Genomic DNA, 25,980 nt, shown 5'->3' with positions numbered 1-25,980 from the left:
AAGGAAGGGGAAAGGAGAACAGCATCTGAGGCACAGGGCCCTCTGAGAAGCGGATAGCCAGATATAGTACCGTAGCAGGGCCCCTGAGAAGCGGGTACCCAAGAGTGTCTCATGCCACAGGAAGCAGGAGGCAGGAGGCAGGAACCAACATCCATAGAGAGCGTAGTAGGATTCAGCAAGAAGGGAACTCGTTGCCAAGTCAATTAGAAGCAGGCCCCAATGGTGCATAAGAATCCAGAGCTTAGGATGTCATCAAGGGGGGCACCCCTGAGGTTCCCACCCCATCGTCAATAAAGAAGGGCCTGGAGCATATGCGCGCCTAGGGAGGTCTGGGAGAAAGATGGCAGTCGGCGGCATCCTTACCACACAGAGAAGGCCTGAAATGGAGCCATGGGGGGTCAGAGACGGCTAGCCGCACCCATGAGTCTTCCCATAGGAGAGAGGGCAGTGAGGCACGAAGTGAGTAATAGCGGTGACAGCCGTCTGCATCCAACAGTCATAAAAAATGCATCTCTATCTCTCCATGGTGAGACCGCACCTTGAATACTGTGTACAATTCTGGTCGCTGCATCTCAAAAAAAATATAGGTGCGATGGAGACGATACAGAGAAGGGCAACCAAAATGATAAAGGGGATGGAACAGCTCCCCTATGAGGAAAGGCTGAAGAGGTTAGGGCTGTTCAGCTTGGAGAAGAGATGGCTGAGGGAGGATATGATAGAGGTCTTTAAGATCATGAGAGGTCTTGAACGAGTAGATGTGACTTGGTTATTAGGGATGTGAATCGTGTCCTCGATTGTCTTAACGATCGATTTCGGCTGGGAGGGGGAGGGAATCGTATTGTTGCCGTTTGGGGGGGTAAAATATCGTGAAAAATCGTTAAAAATCGTTAAAAATCGAAAAATCGAAAAACCGGCACATTAAAACCCCCTAAAACCCACCCCCGACCCTTTAAATTAAATCCCCCACCCTCCCGAACCCCATCCCTCGCCGGAACATCGTTAAAAATCGAAAAATCGAAAAACCGGCACACTAAAACCCCCTAAAACCCACCCCCGACCCTTTAAATTAAATCCCCCACCCTCCCGAACCCCCCCCCAAATAACTTAAATAACCTGCGGGTCCAGCGGCGGTCCGGAACGGGCTCCTGCTCCTCAATCTTGTCGTCTTCAGCCGGCGCCATTTTCCAAAATGGCGCCGAAAAATGGCGGCGGCCATAGACGAAAAAGATTGGATGGCAGGAGGTCCTTCCGGACCCCCGCTGGACTTTTGGCAAGTCTCGTGGGGGTCAGGAGGCCCCCCACAAGCTGGCCAAAAGTTCCTGGAGGTCCAGCGGGGGTCAGGGAGCGATTTCCCGCCGCGAATCGTTTTCGTACGGAAAATGGCGCCGGCCATACGCGTATGGCCGGCGCCATTTTCCGTACGGAAAATGGCGCCGGCAGGAGATCGACTGCAGGAGGTCGTTCAGCGAGGCGCCGGAACCCTCGCTGAACGACCTCCTGCAGTCGATCTCCTGCCGGCGCCATTTTCCGTACGGAAAATGGCGCCGGTCATACGCGTATGGCCGGCGCCATTTTCCGTACGAAAACGATTCGCGGCGGGAAATCGCTCCCTGACCCCCGCTGGACCTCCAGGAACTTTTGGCCAGCTTGTGGGGGGCCTCCTGACCCCCACGAGACTTGCCAAAAGTCCAGCGGGGGTCCGGAAGGACCTCCTGCCATCCAATCTTTTTCGTCTATGGCCGCCGCCATTTTTCGGCGCCATTTTGGAAAATGGCGCCGGCTGAAGATGACAAGATTGAGGAGCAGGAGCCCGTTCCGGACCGCTGCCGTTCCGGACCGCCGCTGGACCCGCAGGTTATTTAAGTTATTTGGGGGGGGGGTTCGGGAGGGTGGGTGATTTAATTTAAAGGGTCGGGGGTGGGTTTTAGGGGGTTTTAGTGTGCCGGCTCACGATTCTAACGATTTATAACGATAAATCGTTAGAATCTGTATTGTATTGTGTTCCATAACGGTTTAAGACGATATTAAAATTATCGGACGATAATTTTAATCGTCCTAAAACGATTCACATCCCTATTGGTTATTTACACTTTCAGATAATAGGAGGACTATGAAGTTAGCAAATAGCACATTTAAGACTAATCAGAGAAAATTCTTTTTCACTCAAGGCACAATTAAGCTCTGGAATTTGTTGCCAGAGGGATGTGGTTAGTGCAGTTAGTGTAGCTGGGTTTAAAAAAGGTTGGTTACGTTCTTGGAGGAGAAGTCCATTAAGTGCTATTACTGGCATCGGTAGCATGGCATCATTAGCATGGGATCTTCGTAATGTTTTGGGTACTTGCCAGGTTCTTGTCATCTGGTTTGGCCTTGGTCTGACCCAACATGGCAATTTCTTAGGCTCTTATTTATTTATGTATGTATTTATTTATTTAGTAAATTTATATACCAACATTCATATTGATTTCATGTCGGTTTATAATGAATAAAAAATTCAGCATTGTCGGTTAACAAAATTAAAAAATTCAGCATTCAATAACATATAATTATCACTCTTACATTTAAACTGTTGTGTTCCGCGCCCGTGGCCGTCTACGGGCACGGCCCCCTATCTCTACCGCGGCGGCGACCCACCGTGGCAACTCCTGAAATGCTCGCCGGGGCCAGTGTCCATCACCATCCCTGCTCCTCCCTTGCGGCGCTCTGCTGGCTTTCCTCCTCGCCATCTTTAGGAGCAAGGCCGCGCCGCCCTGCTGGATTTAAAGGGACCTGATCCCTTTAATGATACTCATCTGCTTCCAATGATCCAGAGCAGAGGAAGTATTTAAGGAGGCTTCCTCTGCTCATTCCTCGACTTGGCAACATCTCCTGTGAGTGTTGTTTGAGTCTGCTTGCTTCGATGAGTTCCAGCATCTTGATTTCCCGTCTCGTCTTGGTGTTCCTGGTTCCTGACTTCGGATTGGCTTACGGTGATTCTCTGGCATCTGACTTCGGATTGGCTTACGGTGATTCTCTGGTGTGTGACTTCGGACTGGCAAGTGGTGATCCTTCGGTGTGTGACCTCGGACTGGTAAGCGACGACCCTCTGGCTCTTGACCTAGGACTTCTTCTTGACCATCCCCTCCAAGGGCTCGCCTAAGTCCCAGAGGCCCGGGAACTGTGGGCTTCCAGGGGTGAAGCTCTAGTTGGCCCTTGCACCGTATGTCTGACCTCTCAAAGGTCCACCTAAGTCCCAGTGGTCTGGGTCCCTACGGGCTCCTCCCCGGGGGGACCGTGGACTTCCAGAGGTGAAGACACACCACCGTTCCTTGACGTCACAACTCCTCGTCTGCTTCCACCATCGCCTCTGCCTTCTGTGCCAAGGGTCTGGTGGTCATCACTGCTGTTCCTGCCTCGCTGCCCGACGGGAGAGCCTACGGATCCTCCTCCAAGGTATACCATCCTCCTGTTGGCCCAAGGGTCCACAAGCCCGAGCATAACAAAAACATAATAAAATGCCCTTAATCAGTAATTCTAAGATATTAAATAAAATACATCGGACCTTAACTCTAATATTGTTACTTATCCATAAAACTAACATTAAATAATGTATCCATTAAACTAAAATTAAATAACATTAATTAAAAAAAGTAAAACTGCCTTATAATTATTTAGTCATAAAATATATATAAGATACGTAAGTATTCATGTAGAGGGAAGCCATGTATAGATGTTAATTAGCTTGAATAAAAGCCTGCTCAAATATGTTCTTAATCTAAACTAAGCATCCTTGGACCAAAAAACAAGGGGAAATGTGTAATACAATATTACAAAGGTTATATACACACTTATAAGTCTCTCATACATATACTTCTATGTAATAAGAAAACAGAGGTGATACCCAAAAGAAAAAGAGCAAATAATATTTGAAATATAAGATAGAAAAGAATTATAAGCTACCAATACTATTATTTCTTTTTTTTTTAATTTATATTTTTATTAAGTTTTACACAATTTAACAGAACATAAGTTCAAAATATCAGATTACAGAAATAAGTAACCCTTCATTACATATTATTGTATAAAATATATTATTACTTCTGTATCTGAAAAATTATAAGAAATAGGGAGTCCAATGTATACGTGAGCAGCTATTTAAAAGAAAACTAACAATATTATATTTTAACCTATATTCCAACCAATAAATGATTCCTGGATGGTTAATTAATTCTATGCCCGGACGTGAGGCAATATTCAGGAGTGTGAGTCGAGATAAACTCGCAGCTGGGCTGGATCTTGAAACACATACACAGCATCCTGGAAAATCAAGACACACTTTGAAGGACATCTTAATATAAATTTTGCTCCCCTACTTATGACTTCTGGTCGCATTTGTAGGAAACTCCTTCTCTCCTGGGTAGCCTTTGTTATATCAGGATATATCCATAGCCTATAGCCATGAAATTGAAGATCTTGATTTCTTAAGTAACTTTTCAATATAGTATCCCTATCAGAAATAAAGACAAAAGATACAGAGTTTCCCTTGTTGTTATCGCTGTTTCCAGAGTCATTTCAAGGAGCACAGATACATCCATTGACTCATCTTTTTCCTTTTGCAAATGTGGTAATAATTATTATTTTTTCTTTTCCTTAGCGCTAGGCAGGTAGTATATCCTGGATAAAACCGGTATCGCCTCTTCAGGAAGTTTTAAAATGTCCTTTATATAGCTTCTGAATAAATCCCTTGATGACAAACTTTTGAGCCTCAGGAAATTCAAAATACGAAGATTTAGGCATCTTTGCTCATTCTCCATTTTCTCAATTTGGATATTGTTTATAATATCAGATTTTACCAAACTATTTTGTATATCTCTTATACCTTCAACCCTTTGTTCATTCTCCGTTATTCGTTTTTCCAGTGCATTGATTTTAATCTCAAAATTCTTAGTATGTTGAAGGTTTTCTCTAAGCAATCCAGACATATTTTTAATAGAGGAGTCCATTGCTATAAACATACCCCAAATTGTATCCACATTAATTTCTTTAGGTTTTACAAAAGGATATACACCAGCTACCTGAATCTCTGACTCACTTCTTCCTGTTGCCCCAAGTTTTCTGTTCTTCCCAACCTCTTGATTATCCAATGCCGCCTGACCCTTGGATCCTTGATCTTCTTGGCTCTCCGAAAGCGATGCCTCAACGGCGTTCTTTCTCGGGGTCATAGTTCTTATGGGAGCCATTTTTTCTTCTAGCCACCCAGCTGAGGCTTCACCTAATGTATTAAAGATCCCAGACGGCGTGACCGGAGCCTCCGGTGCTGCGGGACTGAGGGATGTCTACTCCACCTGTGTCCCCATGGCCTGCTCCACTCCAGGAGATCTCCGTGTTTCCTCGAGCCAGCAATATCCTTCTAGGACCTGCAAACAAACACTCAATACTTGGCTGCCTATTATCCATGGGTTAAGGTAATATTTGGCTTTAGTTTAGCCTTTCGCTTCGTATGAGGCATAAGTAGTAATTTATTTTATAGATAATTTTCCAAAGAAAGGCAAATTCAGAAAAGGAGCCAGGAGTGAGGTTGTATACGTCTCATCTAATGGGTGGCCATCTTGGACTCCCCAATACTAGGGATGTGAATCATTTTTGAACGATTAAAATTATCGTCAGATAATTTTAAAATCGTCCTAAATCGTCAGAGTGCACGATACAATACAAATGCCCCCGATTTATCGTCATAAATCGTCCTAAATCGTTAAATAGGGCACGGGAATTATTTGGGGGAGGGCGGGAAAACCGGCACACCAAAACAACCCCTAAACCCACCCCGACCCTTTAAAACCAATTCCTTACCCTCAACCACCCTCCCGAACCCCCCCCCCCAAAATGTTAAATTACCTGGTGGTCCAGTGGGGGGGTCCCGGTGTGATCTCCCGCTCTCGGGCCATCGGCGCCATTTTGGCTGCCACTAATTAAAATGGCGTCGATGGCCCAATAAAAAAAAAACCCAACCGACCCTTTAAATCGACCCCCCTTAGCCTCCCCCACCCTTCCGACCCCCCCAAAACCTTTTAAAATTTACCTGATGGTCCAGGGGGGCCTTAGGCAGCGATTTCCCGTTCCCAGGCATCAGCTGCGCTAAAAAAAAATGGCACCGATGCCCCTTTGCCCTTACCATGTGACAGGGTATCCGTGCCATTGGCCGGTCCCTGTCACATGGTAGGAGCACTGGATGGCCGGCGCCGGCGCCGGCCATCCAGTGCTCCTACCATGTGACAGGGGCCGGCCAATGGCACGGATACCCTGTCACATGGTAAGGGCAAAGGGGCATCGGCGCCATTTTGTTTTAGCGCAGCTGATGCCTGGGAACAGGAAATAGCTCCCCGAGGCCCCCATGGACCACCAGGTAATTTTAAAAGGTTTTTTTGGGGGGGGGAGGGGGGAGGCTAAGGGGGGGTCGATTTAAAGGGTCGGGTGGGTTTTTTTTTTAGCGGTGCGGGCCTCCCTAAAAAAAAAAAAAATTAGCGATATGAATTGGAATCGGAAACAATTCCAATTCACATATCTTATCGATCAGATTCCCCCCCCCCCCCAGCCGAACCTGATCGTTAAGACGATCTGGCACACGATTCACATCTCTACCCAATACCATTATTTCAAACTGAGTCATCAAAGACATCCTGACAGTGAGTTTCCAATAATAAGAAAAGTAGTCCAAGTGCCTATAACTAAAAACTCACCTGAGCAAAAAAATTCTAACTTATCCCTATCAATTAAAAAGCAGAATGAAAATACAAACAAAAAACAAACTTTGAAATGTTTGTATGCTAATGTGAGAAGTCTAAGAAGTAAGATGGGAAAATTAGAATGTATAGCAGTGAATGAAGACATAGACTTAATTGGCATCTAAGAGACATGGAGGAAGGAGGACAACCAATGGGATAGTGCTATACCGGGATACAAATTATATCGTAAAGACAGAGAGGAACATCTGGGAGGTGATGTAGCGCTTTATGTCTGGGATGGCATAGAGTCCAACAGGATAAACATCCTGCATGAGACTAAATGCACAATTGAATCTTTATGGGTAGAAATCCCTTGTGTGTTGGGGAAGACTATAGTGATAGGAGTATTCTATCATCCACCTGGTCAAGATGGTGAGACTGACAGTGAAATGCTAAGAGAAATTAGAGAAGCTAACCAAATTGGTAGTGCAGTAATAATGGGAGACTTCAATTACGCCAATATTGACTGGGTAAGTGTATCATCGGGACATGTTAGAGAGATAAAGTTCCTAGATGGAATAAATTATAGCTTTATGGAGCATTTGGTTCAGGAACCGACGAGAGAGGGACCAATTTTAGATCTAATTCTCAGTGGAGCACAGGATTTGTGAGAGAGGTAACAGTGGTGGAGCCGCTTGGCAACAGTGATCATAATATGATCAAATTTGAATTAATGACTGGAAGGGGGACAGTAAGCAAATCCACGGCTCTCGTTCTAAACTTTTAAAAGGGAAACTTTGATAAAATGAGAAAAATTGTTAGAAAAAAACTGAAAGAGCAGCTACAAAAGTAAAAGTGTGCAAGAGGCGTGGTCATTGTTAAAAAATACCATCCTAGAAGCACAATCCAGATGTATTCCACACATTAAGAAAGGTGGAAAGAAGGCAAAATGATTATCAGCATGGTTAAAAGGGGATGTGAAAGAAGCTGTTTTAGCCAAAAGATCTTCATTCAAAAATTGGAAGAAGGATCTAACAGAAGAAAATAGGATAATGTATAAACGTTGGCAAGTTAAATAAAGACAGTGATAAGACAGGAAAGAGAGAATTTGAAAAGAAGTTGGCCGTAGAGGCAAAAACTCACAGTAAAAACTTTTTAAAATATATCCGAAGCAGAAAGCCTATGAGGGAGTCAGTTGGACCATTAGATGATCGAGGAGTTAAAGGGGCACTTAGAGAAGATAAGGCCATCGCGGAAAGATTAAATGATTTATTTGCTTCGGTGTTTACTGAAACGGATGTTGGGGAGGTACCCATACCGGAGAAGGTTTTCATGGGTAATGATTCAGATGGACTGAACCAAATCACGGTGAACCTAGAAGATGTAGTAGACCTGATTGACAAACTGAAGAGTAGTATATCACCTGGACCGGATGGTATACACCCCAGAGTTCTGAAGGAACTAAAAAATGAAATTTCAGATCTATTAGTAAAAATGTGTAACCTATCATTAAAATCATCCATTGTACCTGGAGGATAGCTAATGTAACTCCAATATTAAAAAAGGGCTCCAGGGGCAATATGGGAAACTACAGACCAGTTATAGTGGAAAGTGTGCTAAACATCAAAATCACAGAACATATAGAAAGACATGGTTTAATGGAACAAAGTCAGCATGGCTTTACCCAATAGGGATGTGAATCATTTTAGGACGATTAAAATTATCGTCCGATAATTTTAATATCGTCTTAAACCGTTATGGAACACAATACAATAGAGATTCTAACGATTTATCGTTATAAATCGTTAGAATCGTGAGCCAGCACACTAAAACCCCCTAAAACCCACCCCCGACCCTTTAAATTAAATCCCCCACCCTCCCGAACCCCCCCCAAATGACTTAAATAACCTGCGGGTCCAGCGGCGGTCCGGAACGGCAGCGGTCCGGAACGGGCTCCTGCTCCTGAATCTTGTTGTCTTCAGCCGGCGCCATTTTCCAAAATGGCGCCGAAAAATGGCGGCGGCCATAGACGAACACGATTGGACGGCAGGAGGTCCTTCCGGACCCCCGCTGGACTTTTGGCAAGTCTTGTGGGGGTCAGGAGGCCCCCCACAAGCTGGCCAAAGTTCCTGGAGGTCCAGCGGGGGTCAGGGAGCGATTTCCCGCCGCAAATCGTTTTCGTACGGAAAATGGCGCCGGCCATACGCATATGGCTGGCGCCATTTTCCGTACGGAAAATGGCGCCGGCAGGAGATCGACTGCAGGAGGTCGTTCAGCGAGGCGCCGGAACCCTTGCTGAACGACCTCCTGCAGTCGATCTCCTGCCGGCGCCATTTTCCGTACGAAAACGATTCGCGGCGGGAAATCGCTCCCTGACCCCCGCTGGACCTCCAGGAACTTTTGGCCAGCTTGTGGGGGGCCTCCTGACCCCCACGAGACTTGCCAAAAGTCCAGCGGGGGTCCGGAAGGACCTCCTGCCGTCCAATCGTGTTCGTCTATGGCCGCCGCCATTTTTCGGCGCCATTTTGAAAAATGGCGCCGGCTGAAGACAACAAGATTCAGGAGCAGGAGCCCGTTCCGGACCGCTGCCGTTCCGGACCGCCGCTGGACCCGCAGGTTATTTAAGTCATTTGGGGGGGGTTCGGGAGGGTGGGGGATTTAATTTAAAGGGTCGGGGGTGGGTTTTAGGGGGTTTTAATGTGCCGGTTTTGCGATTTTACGATTTTTCGATTTTTCACGATTTTTTACGATTTTTCACGATATTTTACCCCCCCAAACGGCAACAATACGATTCCCTCCCCCTCCCAGCCGAAATCGATCGTTAAGACGATCGAGGACACGATTCACATCTCTATTACCCAAGGCAAGTCTTGCCTCACAAATCTGCTTCACTTTTTTGAAGGAGTTTATTTATTTATTTATTTATTTATTTATTTAAGGGTTTTTATATACCGCAGTACGTAAAGACATACATCACCGCGGTTAATAAACATGTGGATAAAGGTGAACCGATAGATGTAGTGTACTTGGATTTTCAGAAGGCATTTGACAAAGTTCTTCATGAGAGGCTTCTAGGAAAAGTAAAGTCATGGGATAGGTGGTGATGTCATAGAAACATAGAAACATAGAAATGACGGCAGAAGAAGACCAAACGGCCCATCCAGTCTGCCCAGCAAGCTTCACACATTTTTTCTCTCATACTTATCTGTTTCTCTTAGCTCTTAGTTCTATTTCCCTTCCACCCCCACCATTGATGGAGCTGCATCCAAGTGAAATATCTAGCTTGATTAGTTAGGGGTAGTAGGGGTAGTAACCGCCGCAATAAGCAAGCTACACCCATGCTTGTTTGTTTTTACCCAGACTATGTTATACAGCCCTTATTGGTTGTTTTTCTTCTCCCCTGCCGTTGAAGCAGGGAGCTATGCTAAATATGTGTGAAGTATCAGTTTTTCTTCTCCCCTGCCGTAGAAGCAGAGAGCTATGCTGGATATGCATCGAAAGTGAAGTATCAGGCACATTTGGTTTGGGGTAGTAACCGCCGTAACAAGCCAGCTACTCCCCGCTTTGTGAGTGCGAATCCTTTTTTCTTCTCCCCTGCCATTGAAGCTATGCTGGATATGCGTGAAGTATCAGTTTTTCTTTTCCCCTGCCGTTGAAGCAAAGAGCTATGCTGGAAATTTGTGATGTATCAGTCTTTCTCCCATGCCGTTGAAGCAGAGAGCCATGCTGGATATGCATCGAGAGTGAAGTATCAGGCACATTTGGTTTGGGGTAGTAACCGCCGTAACAAGCCAGCTACTCCCCGCTTTGTGAGTGCGAATCCCTTTTTTCTTCTCCCCTGCCATTGAAGCAGAGAGCTCTGCTGGATGTGTGAAGTAACAGTTTTTCTTCTCCCCTGCCGTTGAAGCAGAGAACTATGCTGGATATTAGGGGTGTGCATTCGGATTGACCGCATTAGTAAAACGCAACTCATATTTTTTTTTTACTTAAAAAATTGATTCGACATAAACGATCGGATTTCCCACATATCGAACATAGATATGTTCGATATGTGGGAAATCGCGATTGTTGAGCCAAAATAAAAATATAAACCCCCTCACCCTCCTTAATCCCCCCCCCCCGACTTACCACAACTCCCTGGTGATGGAGCGAGGAGTGAGGACGCCATTTCTGCAATCCTTGGCGAGAAGCATGTGACGTCGGCGGCACGTCGAGTGACGCCGGCGTCACGTGATTCCCGGCTCGTTCGCGCCGGACGGCTCGTTCGGCCCAAAAAGAACTTTTGGCCAGCTTGGTTTGGGTAGTAACCGCCGTAACAAGCCAGCTACTCCCCGCTTTGTGAGTGCGAATCCCTTTTTTCTTCTCCCCTGCCATTGAAGCAGAGAGCTCTGCTGGATGTGTGAAGTAACAGTTTTTCTTCTCCCCTGCCGTTGAAGCAGAGAACTATGCTGGATATTAGGGGTGTGCATTCGGATTGACCGCATTAGTAAAACGCAACTCATATTTTTTTTTTACTTAAAAAATTGATTCGACATAAACGATCGGATTTCCCACATATCGAACATAGATATGTTCGATATGTGGGAAATCGCGATTGTTGAGCCAAAATAAAAATATAAACCCCCTCACCCTCCTTAATCCCCCCCCCCCCGACTTACCACAACTCCCTGGTGATGGAGCGAGGAGTGAGGACGCCATTTCTGCAATCCTTGGCGAGAAGCATGTGACGTCGGCGGCACGTCGAGTGACGCCGGCGTCACGTGATTCCCGGCTCGTTCGCGCCGGACGGCTCGTTCGGCCCAAAAAGAACTTTTGGCCAGCTTGGGGGGGTCAGGAGGCCCCCCCAAGCTGGCCAAAAGTTCTTTTTGGGCTCGATCACCAGGGAGTTGTGGTAAGTCTGGGGGGGGGGGATTAAGGAGGGTGAGGGGGTTTAAATTTTTTTTTTGCACATATGTACATATACCCAACTCATTGGATTTTTTTTAAGTCCATATTGGCCGCAAGTGGGACCCCCTTTCGGACATAAAAAATATGAACATAAAATTTTGCTCTGCACATCCCTACTGGATATGCATTGAAAGTGAAGTATCAGGCTTATTTGGTTTGGGGTAGTAACCGCCGTAACAAGCCAGCTACTCCCGTCTTTGTGAGTGCAAATCCTTTTTTCCACATTTCCTCTTGCTGTTGAAGCTTAGAGTGATGTTGGAGTCACAGTAACCATGTGTATGTTTATTGAATAAGGGTATTGTCTCCAGGCAGTAGCCATCATTCTGGCGAGTCACCTACTCTTCATTAGCGGCCTCTTGACTTTATGGATCCACAGTGTTTATCCCACGCCCCTTTGAAGTCCTTCACAGTTCTGGTCTTCACCACTTCCTCCGGAAGGGCATTTCAGGCATCCACCACCCTCTCCTTGAAGAAATACTTCCTGACATTGGTTCTGAATCTTCCTCCCTGGAGCTTCAAATCGTGACCCCTGGTTCTGTTGATTTTTTTCTTATGGTAAAGGTTTGTCGTTGCCTTTGGATCATTAAAACCTTTCAAGTATCTGAAAGTCTGTATCATATCACCTCTGCTCCTCCTTTCCTCCAGGGTGTACATATTTAGATTCTTCAATCTCTCCTCGTACGTCATCCGATGAAGATCCTGCACCTTCCTGGTCACCCTTCTCTGTACCGCTTCCATCTTGTCTTTGTCTTTTTGTAGATACGGTCTCCAGAACTGAACACAGTACTCCAGGTGAGGCCTCACCAAGGACCTGTACAAGGGAATAATCACTTCCCTTTTCTTACTCGATATTCCTCTCTCTATGCAGCCCAGCATTCTTCTGGCTTTTGCTATCACCTTGTCGCATTGTTTTGCAGACTTCATATCATTAGACACTATCACCCCAAGGTCCCTCTCCTGCTCCGTGCACATCAGCCTTTCCCCCCCCATCGAATACAGTTCATTCGGATTTCCACTCCCCATATGCATGACTTTGCACTTCTTGGCATTGAATCTCAGCTGCCATATCTTCGACCACTCTTCCAGTTTCCTTAGATCCCATCTCATTCTCTCCACTCCTTCCGGCGTGTCCACTCTGTTGCAGATCTTAGTGTCATCCGCAAAAAGACAGACCTTACCTTCTATCCCGTCCGCAATGTCGCTCACAAAGATATTGAACAGGACCGGTCCCAACACCGATCCTTGCGGTACACCACTTAAAACCGCTCTCTCTTCAGAGAAGGTTCCATTTACCATCACACATTGTCTTCTGTCCGTCAACCAATTTGCAATCCAGGTCACCACCTCGGCACTCACTCCTAAGCTTCTCGTTTTATTCACCAGTCTCCTGTGCGGAACCGTATCAAAAGCTTTGCTGAAATCCAAGTATATGATATCGAGCGCTCTTCCTTGATCCAATTCCTTGGTTACCCAGTCAAAAAAGTCAATCAGATTTGTCTGACAGGATCTTCCCCTGGTGAATCCATGTTGCCTCTGGTCCATCAATTCTCCGGACTGTAGATAGTTCACTATTCTCTCTTTCAGCAGTGACTCCATTACTTTTCCCACCACCGAAGTGAGGCTAACCGGTCTGTAGTTGCCAGCCTCCTCCCTGTTCCCACTCTTGTGAAGCGGGACCACCACCGCTCTTCTCCAATCACTCGGCACCACTCCCGTTTCTAGGGATCTATTGAACAGGTCACACAGCGGACCCGCCAGAACATCTCTGAGCTCCCTCAATATCCTTGGATGAATCCCATCAGGCCCCATGGCTTTGTCCACTTTCAGGTTCTTTAGCTCTTCCCACACATTTTCTACTGTAAAAGGATTTTCATCTATTCCACTTCCCTCCAGTTTCTTGTTGTGTAGAGATGTCCTTTCATGGATTACAAACTGGCTAAAAGACAGGAAACAGAGAGTAGGATTAAATGGACAATTTTCTCAGTGGAAGGGAGTGGGCAGTGGAGTGCCTCAGGGATCTGTATTGGGACCCTTACTATTCAATATATTTATAAATGATCTGGAAAGAAATACGACGAGTGAGATAATCAAATTTGCAGATGATATAAAATTGTTCAGAGAAGATAAATAACAAGCAGATTGTGATAAATTGCAGGAAGACCTTGTGAGACTGGAAAATTGGGCATCAAAATGGCAGATGAAATTTAATGTTGATAAGTGCAAGGTGATGCATATAGGGAAAAATAAACCATGCTATAGTTACACAATGTTAGGTTCCATATTAGGTGCTACAACCCAAGAAAGAGATTTAGGCGTCATAGGGCCTCATTTTTCAAAGCTATCGCGATAGCTAGCGAAAGTTGTGCAGGCCTGCGCTACTGAAATCGGGGCGGAGTCGGCCCCGGAAGAGGAGGAGTCGGGAGCGTCACCGGGGCCGACTCCGTGAGGGTGGCGCGCACAGCGGAAAGCTAAGGCGCTTTTCACTGGCTATTTTGCGCCCAATAACTATACCTTCTATGGTGTAGTTATTGGGCGCGATGTCAGCAGCGATCGCACTGCGGCGGTGCGATCGCTGCCGGCTAGCGCAGGACCGCCCCCCGCCCAACCCCCAGTACCGCAAATTTTCTAAAGTATCGCAGGCCTGTGATACTTTAGAAAATTAGGCCCAGAGTGGATAACACATTGAAATCGTCAGTTCAGTGTGCTGCGGCAGTCAAAAAAGCAAACAGAATGTTGGGAATTATTAGAAAGGGAATGGTGAATAAAATGGAAAACGTCATAATGCCTCTGTATCGCTCCATGGTGAGAGCGCACCTTGAATACTGTGTACAATTCTGGTCTCTGCATCTCAAAAAAGATATAATTGCGATAGAGAAGGTACAGAGAAGGGCTACCAAAATGATAGGGGGACTGGAACAGCTCCCCTATGAGGAAAGACTAAAGAGGTTAGGACTTTTCAGCTTGGAGAAGAGACGGCTGAGGGGGGATATGATAGAGGTATTTAAAATCATGAGAGGTCTAGAACGGGTAGATGTGAATCGGTTATTTACTCTTTCGGATAATAGAAAGACTAGGGGGCACTCCATGAAGTTAGCGTGTGGCACATTTAAAACTAATCGGAGAAAGTTCTTTTTCACTCAACGCACAATTAAACTCTGGAATTTGTTGCCAGAGGATGTGGTTAATGCAGTTAGTATAGCTGTGTTTAAAAAAGAATTGGAGAAGTCATTATCTGCTATTAATTGTGTTGACTTAGAAAATAGCCACTGCTATTACTAGCAACAGTAACATGGAATAGACTTAGTTTTTGGGCACTTGCCAGGTTCTTATGGCCTGGATTGGCCACTGTTGGAAACAGGATGCTGGGCTTGATGGACCCTTGGTCTGACCCAGTATGGCATGTTCTTATAGACAGCTAATTGTTAAGGTGGGAGTCCAGAAAATATCTAAACTGAGAAGGTTCAAAATACACATAATTAACATTGTGATATTGTACTAGACACATGAATATTTCATTATAAATTGTGTGCCAAATGCAGAAACATCTGGACGCATAGGAAGAAACTTTTTCTTAGTAATCTTAATAAATGTCCAGATATGTTCATATTCTCCGTCCTTAAATTGGGAACCAACCTATTTTGAAAACAGAATCTGAGAACAGAATTTCTATCATTCAAAAAAGCAAAGGTAACCAATAATGTTCCTCTTTTTGAAATAGAAAACTCTTATACGGATTCTATGAAATGCATCAGGTTCAAAGTTGTTTCTTGAGCCTGTTCTCCACTGGCTCCAACCTCTCTTAATGGCAAATAGAATGCCCTGGAAATAACAGGCACAGCTTCAGATGGACTTTTTAAAAATCAGTCTCATATTTAAACTTCTGATACAATTCTCAATGTTCCCCTTATTTTTTGCATGTCCCAATTCACTCCAAATCAAACTATGTTGAATATTCTCTACCTTGGATAAATGAGTATGCAAGGGTTCCAGTATAGTTTCATGAGAAACAATAAGGTCCTCAGTAACTTGCACACTCCATTTAGTATCCATTGTAACATTAGAGATGAAATTGATGACTGCAAAAAAACTAGGGCATCCCAAACTGCCTGTAAGGTAATAACTGTAGGTTTATTTAAAGTCACTCTTTAAACTGAGCTTACCCTGGAATCCTCACCACATTCACTCTAATTGATGTTGTTGTTATCAGTATCCCCTCTAGGTACCAGGGTCAAGGCCTGAATCTGGGGACTGTCCAGAGAAACATGCCCAGATGGGAGAGGAACAAGTCCTCCCATATCGGTTTGGTCCTCCATGAGAAGAACAGTTCCAGAACCCAATTTGGAAATGGGAGCAATCTCTCCAAGCTCTGCTGAATCCCAACTGATTCTGGGACTATCCAGCAGTGAGCCTACACCTCCGGGCATCAAATGGAAAAGAGGGGGAGTCACTCTTTTAAAATTACTAGTGTCCTCTAGTGCAGCGGTTCTCAACCGGTGCGTCGCGACACACCAGTGTGTCGCCAAGCACCGGCAGGTGTGTCGCGTGGCTCCCGGTCCCTCCCGCTGCTCTTTCTTCCCTGCTGCCGTTGCTGCCGGGCTATCAGCACGTTCAAGCCCAGCGGGAACGGCAGCAGTGCAAAAAAAAACCAACTGTGGCATCCGCGGCTGGCCTTTTCTTCTTCCCGCGCCTGCATTCCACCCCCGGACCCGGAACAGGAAGTGATACGCGGTGCGCGGGAAGAAGAAAGGCCGTGCCGCGGGAATTCTTTCTTCTTGGCCGCCGGCGGCCGAAGAGTGAAGAGGACTGTGCGCCGCCGCCGGAGGTCGAAGAATGGAGAGGCCCGTGCGCTGCCGTCGCCGAAGAATGGAGAGGCCCGTGCGCTGCCGCCGCCGAAGAATGGAGAGGCCCGTGCGCTGCTGCCAGAGGCCGAAGAGTGAAGAGGACTGTGCGCCGCCACCGGCGGCCGAAGAATGGAGAGACCCGTGCACCGCCGGCGGGACTGAAGTCAAGAATGAAAAGACCTGTGCGCCGCTGCTGGAGGCTAAGCCGGAGGGACTGAAGAGCGGAGATTCCCTGCGCACCCCCGGAAGTCAGGTCAGCGGCAGCTGATAAGCGGAGGCCAGGCTTATTGGGGAAAACAATGAGAAGAAACTCCGTGTGTGGTAGAATGTGTGCCTGGGTGCAACTTTGTGTGTGTGGTAGAATGGGTGTGTGTGTGTGTGTGGTGTAGAATGGGTGTGTGTGTGTGTGTGGTAGAATGGGTGTGAGAGTGCAACTTTGTGTGTGTGGTAGAATGGGTGTGTGTGTGTGTGGTAGAATGGGTGTGAGAGTGCAACTTTGTGTGTGTGGTAGAATGGGTGCCTGAGTGGCAGCTTTGTGTGTGTGTATGGTAGAATGGGTGCCTGGGTGCATGAGTGAGAGCTTGTGTGTGTGTGGTACAATGGGTGCATGAGTGGCAGCTTTGTGGGTTGTGGTAGAATGGGTGCCTGGGTGCGTGAGTGGCAGTTTTTTGTGTGTGTGTGGTAGAATGGGTGCCTGGGTGCATGAGTGGCAGTTTTTTGTGTGTGAGGTAGAATTGGTGCCTGGGTGTGTGAGTGGCAGCTTTGTGGGTTGTGGTAGAATGGGAGCAAGAACATTTGTATGTGATTGAGAGAGAGACTGGTCAGAGGTGATCTGTTTCTATGAGAGAGAGACAGACTGGTCAGGAAGATGACTGGTGTGTGTGTGTGTGTGTGAGAGAGAGAGAGACAGACTGGTCAGTGAGGTGACTGGTGTGAGTGTGAGGAAGAGATACTAGTTAGGGAGATACTGGTCTGTGTGAGACAGAGACTGGTTGTGACTGGTTGTGGGCCCTAAGGAAGAGGACTGTGAGGACAGAGCTTCAGCAGCCACTGCTGCTTCTGGTGAGTGCTATTGGTCTGCAAGGGAAAGGAGTAGGAGAGTTGCTGGAGAGGGTAAGTAAAGGCGGCTTTTTAAGTTTATTTTTCTTGATTGCCATTTTAATTATTGGGTATTATGTGATATGTCTGCTGTTTTGAAATATTTTATTGATATTTGGACAATTTTTAATAATTTTTATGAGTTTTTAATTGTTGGATGTTATTCTGTTCATCAGTTGTTTTGTAACATTTATTAGTATAGTATTACAATTATTTCTAAGTAGGTATCTATCTATAGCAGCTTGGCTTACTCTGTTTTCCTAATAGGAGGTGTATTAGTGTTTAGGGCCTGGTTAAATATTTGTAGTGGTAAATTACTCTCTTTTCATAAGGAGGGGTATTGTGCCTGCCAGTAAAGAGAGTTTGTTTTGCTTTTACTGAGATGTCATCAGAACCAGAATATATTTTTTTGTATGGCGAGTTGTACAGGGTAATGCCCTAGATCTGCTTTGCACCCATTTTTGGGGGTGGAGGGGATTCCTGAGGATGCAGAATGTATATTTACATTTTGCCCCTTGACGGTCACATGTTCAGTGTGTCACGCATATGAGAACCATCTGTCAGGTGTGTCCCGGCCGAAAAAAGGTTGAGAACCACTGCTCTAGTGAAAGGTTTTGAAATTTTCCTTGGGCAGATGTTAGGAAAGTGTCAAATTAAGTAGCTTTTGGCTCCCCTGTCCCCTCTTCTACTTCAGTGACCTACTCAAATGTTATGAGAAAAAAAGTCTGGGTTTGTTGCATGATCCTAGCTTTATAAAAAAGCCTCCTTCATTCAGCTGTGGGGCTGCCATGCTTCCCTTCCAGCACTGGCTCTTCTGTTTACAATCCCAACTGGGGGTGTTTGCTGTTCCTGCTGTTGGATCATTAACTGCTGATTATCCAGCACTACTTGTGCTTGTAGTTTGTACAGGTTAGATTTCTGTAGGAACTGCTGCTACAGATGTTGCTGCAGGTGCTATATATTTGATAGAGATGTCAGGCTCAAACTCTGTCTGCCTTTTATCCAACAAAAGGAAGGAAACCCCTCTCCCTCCCCCCCCCCCCCCCCCCCCCCACACACACACACACACACACACAGTTTGGCTTTTCAATCTATCTAGCCCTTTTCTTTTCTGGAGGGTTTTTTTTTTTTTTTTTCATGACCTCTTGTGCCTGGGTATGAGGACTAGCTGTTTTCTGTTAAAAGTCATTTATCAGGTTGAACTCAGGCACCCTTTTTCTGTCCAGGAAATCACAATAATCCCACATTTTACACTATATGTGATAGGCAGACCTTATGCCATGTCTTTGCCCTTTAAGACAGACTAATCAGGGTCAATTTCCTCTGATCAGTCAAGCGCTCTCCTTTTCTCTTTGTGTTTGATCCTCTAGGGCAGGGGTGGGCAATTCCGGTCCTCGAGGGCTGCAAACCAGTCGGGTTTTCAGGATATCCTTAATGAATATGCATGAGAGAGACCAGCATACACACTGCCTCAGTTGTATGCAAATCTATTTCATGCATATTCATTAGGGGTATCCTGAAAACCCGACTGGTTTGCAGCCCTCGAGGACCGGACATGCCCACCCCTGCTCTAGGGTTTGGCATCTCCAACATCTCTCTAGAACAATTCTTATTCCTTTGACTTTCTGATGTGAAACATTCATTGGCTTTCTTCTCCTCTTTACTCTTTACTCTTCACATGACTGTGAGTGGCATCCAGAATTCTCCTTTCATTGTACCAACTTTTCTTTTTATTCTCTTTCAAACCTTATTGAGAAGAATTTCACTATAATCCTGGCTTGTCTGCTCCCTTCCTTACCTCATCAAGCTACCCTGCAACATGCTGATTTCCATTTCCCTTGAAAGCATATCAGCATGCAACATGTATAATATTAATTCAGAGTACTGTATCCATTTTAGTATATGGTATATGAATGAGCAATATAGCAATACATATTTCAATATATATGAATTCATATATTTAATATGCAATTTTCCTATGAGCTATAGAGTACATAGATAATGCTCATCATCATGCATCCCATGCTGGGCATGCCATCTGAATTTAAGACTGGAATAGGAATTTCTTCACACGTCATCTTCAGTAATTGACTGATAATGTAAGGAATGCATTAAAGTACTTACTGATACATGTTGGTTGAGTAGACCATCCATTTGGAAGACATTCTATTTCTCCATCATCCATTCCTTCAGGAGTACTAAAGCCCCAATTACAATTATATTTTGCTTTATCTCCAATATAATATTTATTAGCAGAACTAGATGGATACCCATTTGTAACTGTAAACTCTCCACACATTTCTAAAAAAGGAAGAAAAAGTTATATTAACACAGAAAGAAAATTTATCTTAAATGTAATTTCATTAATGTGGATATTTTTACATTTTTCTTTCATTTGCTTCACAAAAATAGACAAATCTGTTGCAGTACAATGCTACCAAATTTGTTTTTAATGTAATATTTCATGGAGAAGACCACACTTTGAGCAGACTCTTAGTGGGCATTCCCAAATTCATTACATATAGGAAGGCTTATATACTGTTTTTACAAAGTCATGATTCAGCAAAAGCCTTACATTTCCTATGCCATTATTAGTCAACAGGTCAGCATGACCCAGGCCCAACACTGTAGCCCAGTCAAGAAATAGGGTCCTGACACCAGGGCTTCAATCAGGACCTAGGCCCAACAACAGGGCCTGACCTGGAGGCTGGGTCCCAATGCCTAGGCCTCGGTCCAAGGTCAGGCCCAGACTTCTTAGGCCAGGCCTTGGCATGCTCCTCTTCAGTCTTCTTTCTTCAGCTCTTGAGGCAAGTGAGGTCCTCCTCTGAGATCGCAGTAGAGTTAATCAACTCTGACACATCCACCCCAGTGGACAGCATCTTTGTATGGCATTACTTTACATCAATAGTGGAGTCCTCTGGGTTGAATCCACAAAAGCCGAATAATGAAGACAGAAGACAAATGCTCTGAGGCCTGGGCCTGACCCCGTTCCAAGGCCTGTCATTGGGACCCACCCTCTGGGCTAGACCCCAACATCAGGCTTGGGTCCGAGCCCTAGCCTAGGTTTAGGCCTTGGGATCAGGGCCCAGTCTCCTAACTGGGCCCCATTGTCAGGCATGGATATGTTTCAAGGGCTAAGCATCAGGACTCAGCCTCTGGCTGTGGGCTCAGACTCCAGCCTAAGCCAAGGTAGATGTGGTGGCCTATCACTAGGCTGAGGCTGAATTCATGGTGACTTACTCTGGATTCTGCCTAAACAAGGCTGGCATGGGCCTAGGTAGAGGGCCAGGCATCAGGATGCAAACTTTGTTGATCCCCTGCTGCTAGTTTACATGTATGATAGAATTCTAAATGCCTCAAAAAAATAAAAATTCATATTCCTCCTTGTCATAGAGCAATTATCAGAAATGTACTACAGCCAAGGATCTGTCCCTTCCACAGAAAAAATAAAGGAAACAAACATTGAATGCAAAACACTTATAACTCAAAGTGCCAACTGAAAACATTAAAATAGAACTTGTGGTGCCACTGGAGAGAGAGGAGAGTCAGGGTCATGGGTTTCTGATTTACATGGTGGGAGGAAGGAGAGCACTAGCATCCTTTCAGCTGCTCAGCTTGTAACATTTGGTAGGATGCAGGCTTAACCATCACTTATTTTAAGAAGAAGCAGCTTGTGTAGAGTAGAGGAGTAGCCTAGTGGTTATAACAGTGGATTATAGGAGACCATGGTTCAAGTCCCACTGTTGCTTCTTGTGACCTTGGGCTAATCACTTTACTCTCCAATGCCTCAGCTGCAAACTTCAATGGTAAACTCTCTGGGGATAGGGAAATACCTCCAGTACCTGAATGCAATCTGCTTTGAGGTGCTGAAAAAAGTACAAAAAGTGGAATATAAATCTAAATAAATAAAATGTGCATGTGTATGTTATAAAATGAGAAGGGCACATGTATGGGTGACATGCAGGGGGAAGATAGTGGCTAATGATCACTGTCCCAGCCAGCCTCTGTCCTTCCCCGCCCCTCTCCACCCAGACCACCATCCCCCCGGCCCGCCCCTTTTTCAGGGCCCAGCACTTGTGCACTCTCTTCCCTGCCTGCTTCTCCTCAACAGCTATTTGGGGTGAAGCAGGCTGGGGAAGTCAGTGGAGTCATGCCTCAGTGGTGAGTTTTGGGGAAAGGAGGCAGAGGAGCTCAGTGGAGTCATTCCTCTGAGGTAGTGTTTGTTAAAAGGAGGCAGATGAACTCAACGGAGTCATACCTCTGTCACTTACAGATACAGCATGCCTTGTTCCAACCATTACCAATGAGGCCTGTCATTTACAGCTACGGCATGCCATGTTCCAAACATTAACACTGAAGTCTATCGGGGGGCGCTCTTGAGCAGCGACCAAGATGGCTGCCTAACCACAGTGCTCCACCAGACCTCAGCTGCTATTCGGACCAATTTACAATCTGTTACCCAGCAAATGGCCCTGTTTCAGACCCGTCTGGAGGACGTCAAAGCGCAAACATCATCACTTCTGATTACCACCGCGGCACTGCCGAAGTTCAGTCGAAAATTGGAGCAGCTGCAGTTGGAAATTGAAGATCTGTCTAATAGGAATTGATGAAATAACTTATGCATACTGGGTATCCCGGAAGGCGCTGACGTCCCCAACACAGCTGCTTTTCTCATTAATCTCATCCCAGCATGCTTGAAACTCAAATTCGATAGTCCTCTTGAAATTGAACGGGTGCACAGGGTCCCTCCACGATGCACCACATCCAAGACCTATTATTTTCAAAGTGCTTCATTACCCCCAGATTCCACTCATCCTGGCTGCTGCAAGAAGCCAATCACCCATTCAATTCCAAGGTAAAAATATTCTTTTTGTACCTGATTTCGCTAAAGCTACGGAAGCGAAGAGGAAGGGGTTTTTAGCCCTACGACCGCACCTCAGGTCCCTTGGAGCGCAATATGGCCTCCTTTACCCAGCGCAGATGAAAATAACCTTTCAAAACCACACCAACATTTTCCAGCAGCCTGCAGTCCTTGAGGACTTTCTCAGGCTCAAGAACAAGGGTCTAGCATGGTGACCTGAATTTGTATCTCAGATGTGATGTTGGGTTTTTTTTTTGCCTGAGGAGTACATGCACTAAGATTCAAGGCATGTCATTACCATGATTTCCACATACATTCTATTCTACAACTTTTCCTTTTTTGGTTCACACTATTATATTATGAATGCATAATCCTTCATTTGCAGGGCTCCCTGTAATATGGGAATGGACTATCTGGATCAATGACAATTTACTTCGGACATTTTTGGTTATCTGTTTTTCATTACTGTCTTTCCAAATATGGGTTTGTAATTTATATCCCTGTTTTGGTCTGGCAAGTGACATTGGTTGGTAGTAGCTTCTGGCAAGCCAAGAGGATCTTTTACAGTAAGCAGCCATTATGGCTTCCGAGTACTTTTTAACTCGGTGTATGATCTTTTCTTCCTGTTTCCTCTGTTTCTTTCTTTCTCTTCTCTCACCCCCTCTTGTTGTCCCATCTTCGTTTAAGCAGCCTTATATATGCATCAGGTTATCTAACATCATTATGGCATCTTCTATCACCTCCATTTCTATTGTATCTCTGAATGTAAATGGCTTCTCACACCCTATCAAAAGAAAAAAAATACTGACATATCTACATTCTCTAAATACGGATATCACATTCCCTCCTTCTGAGTCAATTAAATTAAAACAACAATGGGTTGGACATGTTCATTATAGCCCTGAGGTGCATAACAAGATAGGGACAGCAATACTTCTTCATAAGCAATTAGATGCTCAAATACTTCACCAATTCTCTGATACTGAAGGTAGATGGAATTTAGCTCAAATCCAAGTTGCTCACCATCCCTACACTCTGCTTAATCTCTACGCTCCAAATGCAGATACTCCGGAGTTTTTTCAATCTACCTTTGCTCAACTACTTTCCACAGCCTCATCTTCTGTAATCATCGGCGGAGACATTAATCAGCCTCTAGATCCCTTTCTTGACAAGAAAACAATTCTGAAGCCGCACATATCTAATTCTTGCAAAACATTAAAACATCTGATAAATTCATATGGTCTTTCCAATCCCTGGCATCTTCTCCATCCTAAAGATAAGGATTTTACCTTTTACTCTCATCTACATACATCATACTCCAGAATTGACTATTTTCTTATCTCTCGTACTCTAGTTCCTTCTATAAAGTCAGAAACTATATGTCCTATATTGGTTTCTGATCGTGCTGCAGTGAAGCTCACTTTGCAACTTCTTACATCTATTCAGCCCGATTATAGATGGCGCTTCAACTCTGCTCTTCTAGCAGACTCTTCTTTTATAAGTGATTTCCAATCAAATATAAAGGAATATTTTCAGATCAATTCCACACCAGAAGTTTCACCGGCCACTATTTGGAATGCATTTAAAGCTACTATCAGAGGTCTGATAATCAGTCATACTATACAGCTTAAGAAATCTCAAAAGGCTAAAAGACTTACTTTGCAACAGGAAGTTGAAACCCTGGAACAAGTACATATCACCGCACGTATTGCTGATACTCTCACGTCTCTTCTGCAAGCAAGATACCGGTATAACCAGCATTTAAGCGCACAAGTACAATTATGCCTCACTCGCACTAAGGCAATGTATTATGCAGAGAACAATAAATGTGGTCATCTGTTAGCGGTGCACCTTAAAAAATGCCAAGAGAAGAAACATATTGCAACGGTAATGTCACCCAACCAAACTCCATTGACATCAGACACAGACATTCTGCTTGCATTTTGTTTCTTTTATGAATCGCTTTACCAATCTGAAACGGACCCCACATCAGAAGGGACTTCTCATTTCTTATCACAGTTTTCCCATCCTTCACTTACTAAGTCTCAAGCCGCTACATTGGATGATCCTCTCACACAGGCGCAAATAACATCAGCTATCACCTCCCTCTCCAGCGGAAAAGCCCATGGTCCCGATGGATTTTCCTTGGATTTTTACCATGCTTTCAAGTCGGACTTAGTACCACATTTACATGACTATTTTATGTCTTTCCTTTCTCACCCTTCTGGCCTCTCTACCTTCACTGAGGCATGTATTGTTGTCCTTCCAAAGCCAGGTAGAGACCCCACCCAAATGTCCACTTATAGACAGATATCCTTATTTAATACGGACTATAAAATGTTTGCTAAAATCTTAACCACAATACTTTCCACCCTCATTCACTCTGACCAGTCGGGATTCATCAAAGGTCGATTAATTGCCCATAATTCCTGATTATTCCTCCATATACTTGATCATGCGCCTAATTTAGTGTCCCCTGCTGTGGCCATTTCATAGGATGCAGAAAAAGCGTTGATCGCGTAGAATGGCCTTTTTTGCTTGACACGCTTAAATGGTTTGAGATTGGTCCCATTTTCATCTCGTGGGTAAAGCTCATTTACTCGTCCCCCACTGCCTTCCTATATGTCAATAATTGCACCTCTCCCTCTTTTCAACTCCAAAGAGGTACAAGGCAAGGCTGCCCATTGTCACCCCTACTTTACAACCTGGCTTTGGAACCCCTGTTACTTGCTATTAGACAAACTGCATCCATTGAAGGTTTCTTGATTGAGGGTGAATCATTTAAACTTTTGGCATATGCAGATGATGTGCTTCTTTTTTTAATTAATCCTCACTTCTCCCTCCCCTCTCTTTTTGAGGTTATCTCTGCCTATTCTGTGGTTTCTGGCTACAAAATCAACTGGCATAAAACTAAGATGTTGCCTTTAAATTCCCTCGGTTCACTAACAGATCTCACAAGCTTTCCTATACAAAAAGTTAAAGGAGGTCTTCAATACCTTGGCATTAGATTTCATATGGACTCCCTCAGTATCATAAGTCACTGTGAAGAGTCAGTTCTTCAACAGATCCATGATGCTCAACTAAAATGGTCGCTCCTTCACCTTACATGGTGGGGCCGATTGGATACTATTAAGATGGTATTAGCGCCTCAAATCACCTATGCTCTTGCTATGCTCCCTATCTTTTTTTTCTAAAGGTTTTTATAAACATGTTGACTAATTACTCTCCTGATTCTTATGGAATAATAAAACTCCCTGCATAGCTCTATCCAAATTAAAAAGACTTACACAGCACAGAGGGGTTAACTTCCCAGATTTTTATTCTTACCATCAAGCTTTTATATTACAACAGGGGTATCACTATTATGCCCCCTCTTCTTCTTCCTTCCTAGACTCTCCTAGATGGCTCACCATAGAATGCCATGTAATACACCCAGCTCTTATGGAATATTTTCCTGGCATTCCTCTGTCCAAACGCTGTGCGACCAATCCGATCATTTGCTCTTTACATCGAACAATGGCGGAAATGGACTCCG

The 25,980-nt window shown here is 44.8% G+C and overlaps 1 protein-coding gene across 2 annotated transcripts in view; it reads right to left on the bottom strand.

Moving 5' to 3' along the window:
* CFH (complement factor H) overlaps nt 1-25,980 on the bottom strand; it is a 633,102-nt gene that overhangs the window by 348,008 nt on the left and 259,114 nt on the right. For both annotated transcript variants that reach the window (XM_029617534.1, XM_029617535.1), the window contains exon 9: nt 19,709-19,885. In XM_029617534.1, coding sequence (XP_029473394.1) covers nt 19,709-19,885 — 177 coding nt within the window. The remainder of the gene's footprint in view (nt 1-19,708; nt 19,886-25,980) is intronic.

The sequence above is a fragment of the Rhinatrema bivittatum genome, chromosome 10, assembly GCF_901001135.1.
Source record: "Rhinatrema bivittatum chromosome 10, aRhiBiv1.1, whole genome shotgun sequence".
NCBI lineage: Eukaryota > Metazoa > Chordata > Amphibia > Gymnophiona > Rhinatrematidae > Rhinatrema > Rhinatrema bivittatum.
Note: the sequence above shows the minus strand (reverse complement) of the source record. Positions and strands in the feature narration are given on the sequence as shown.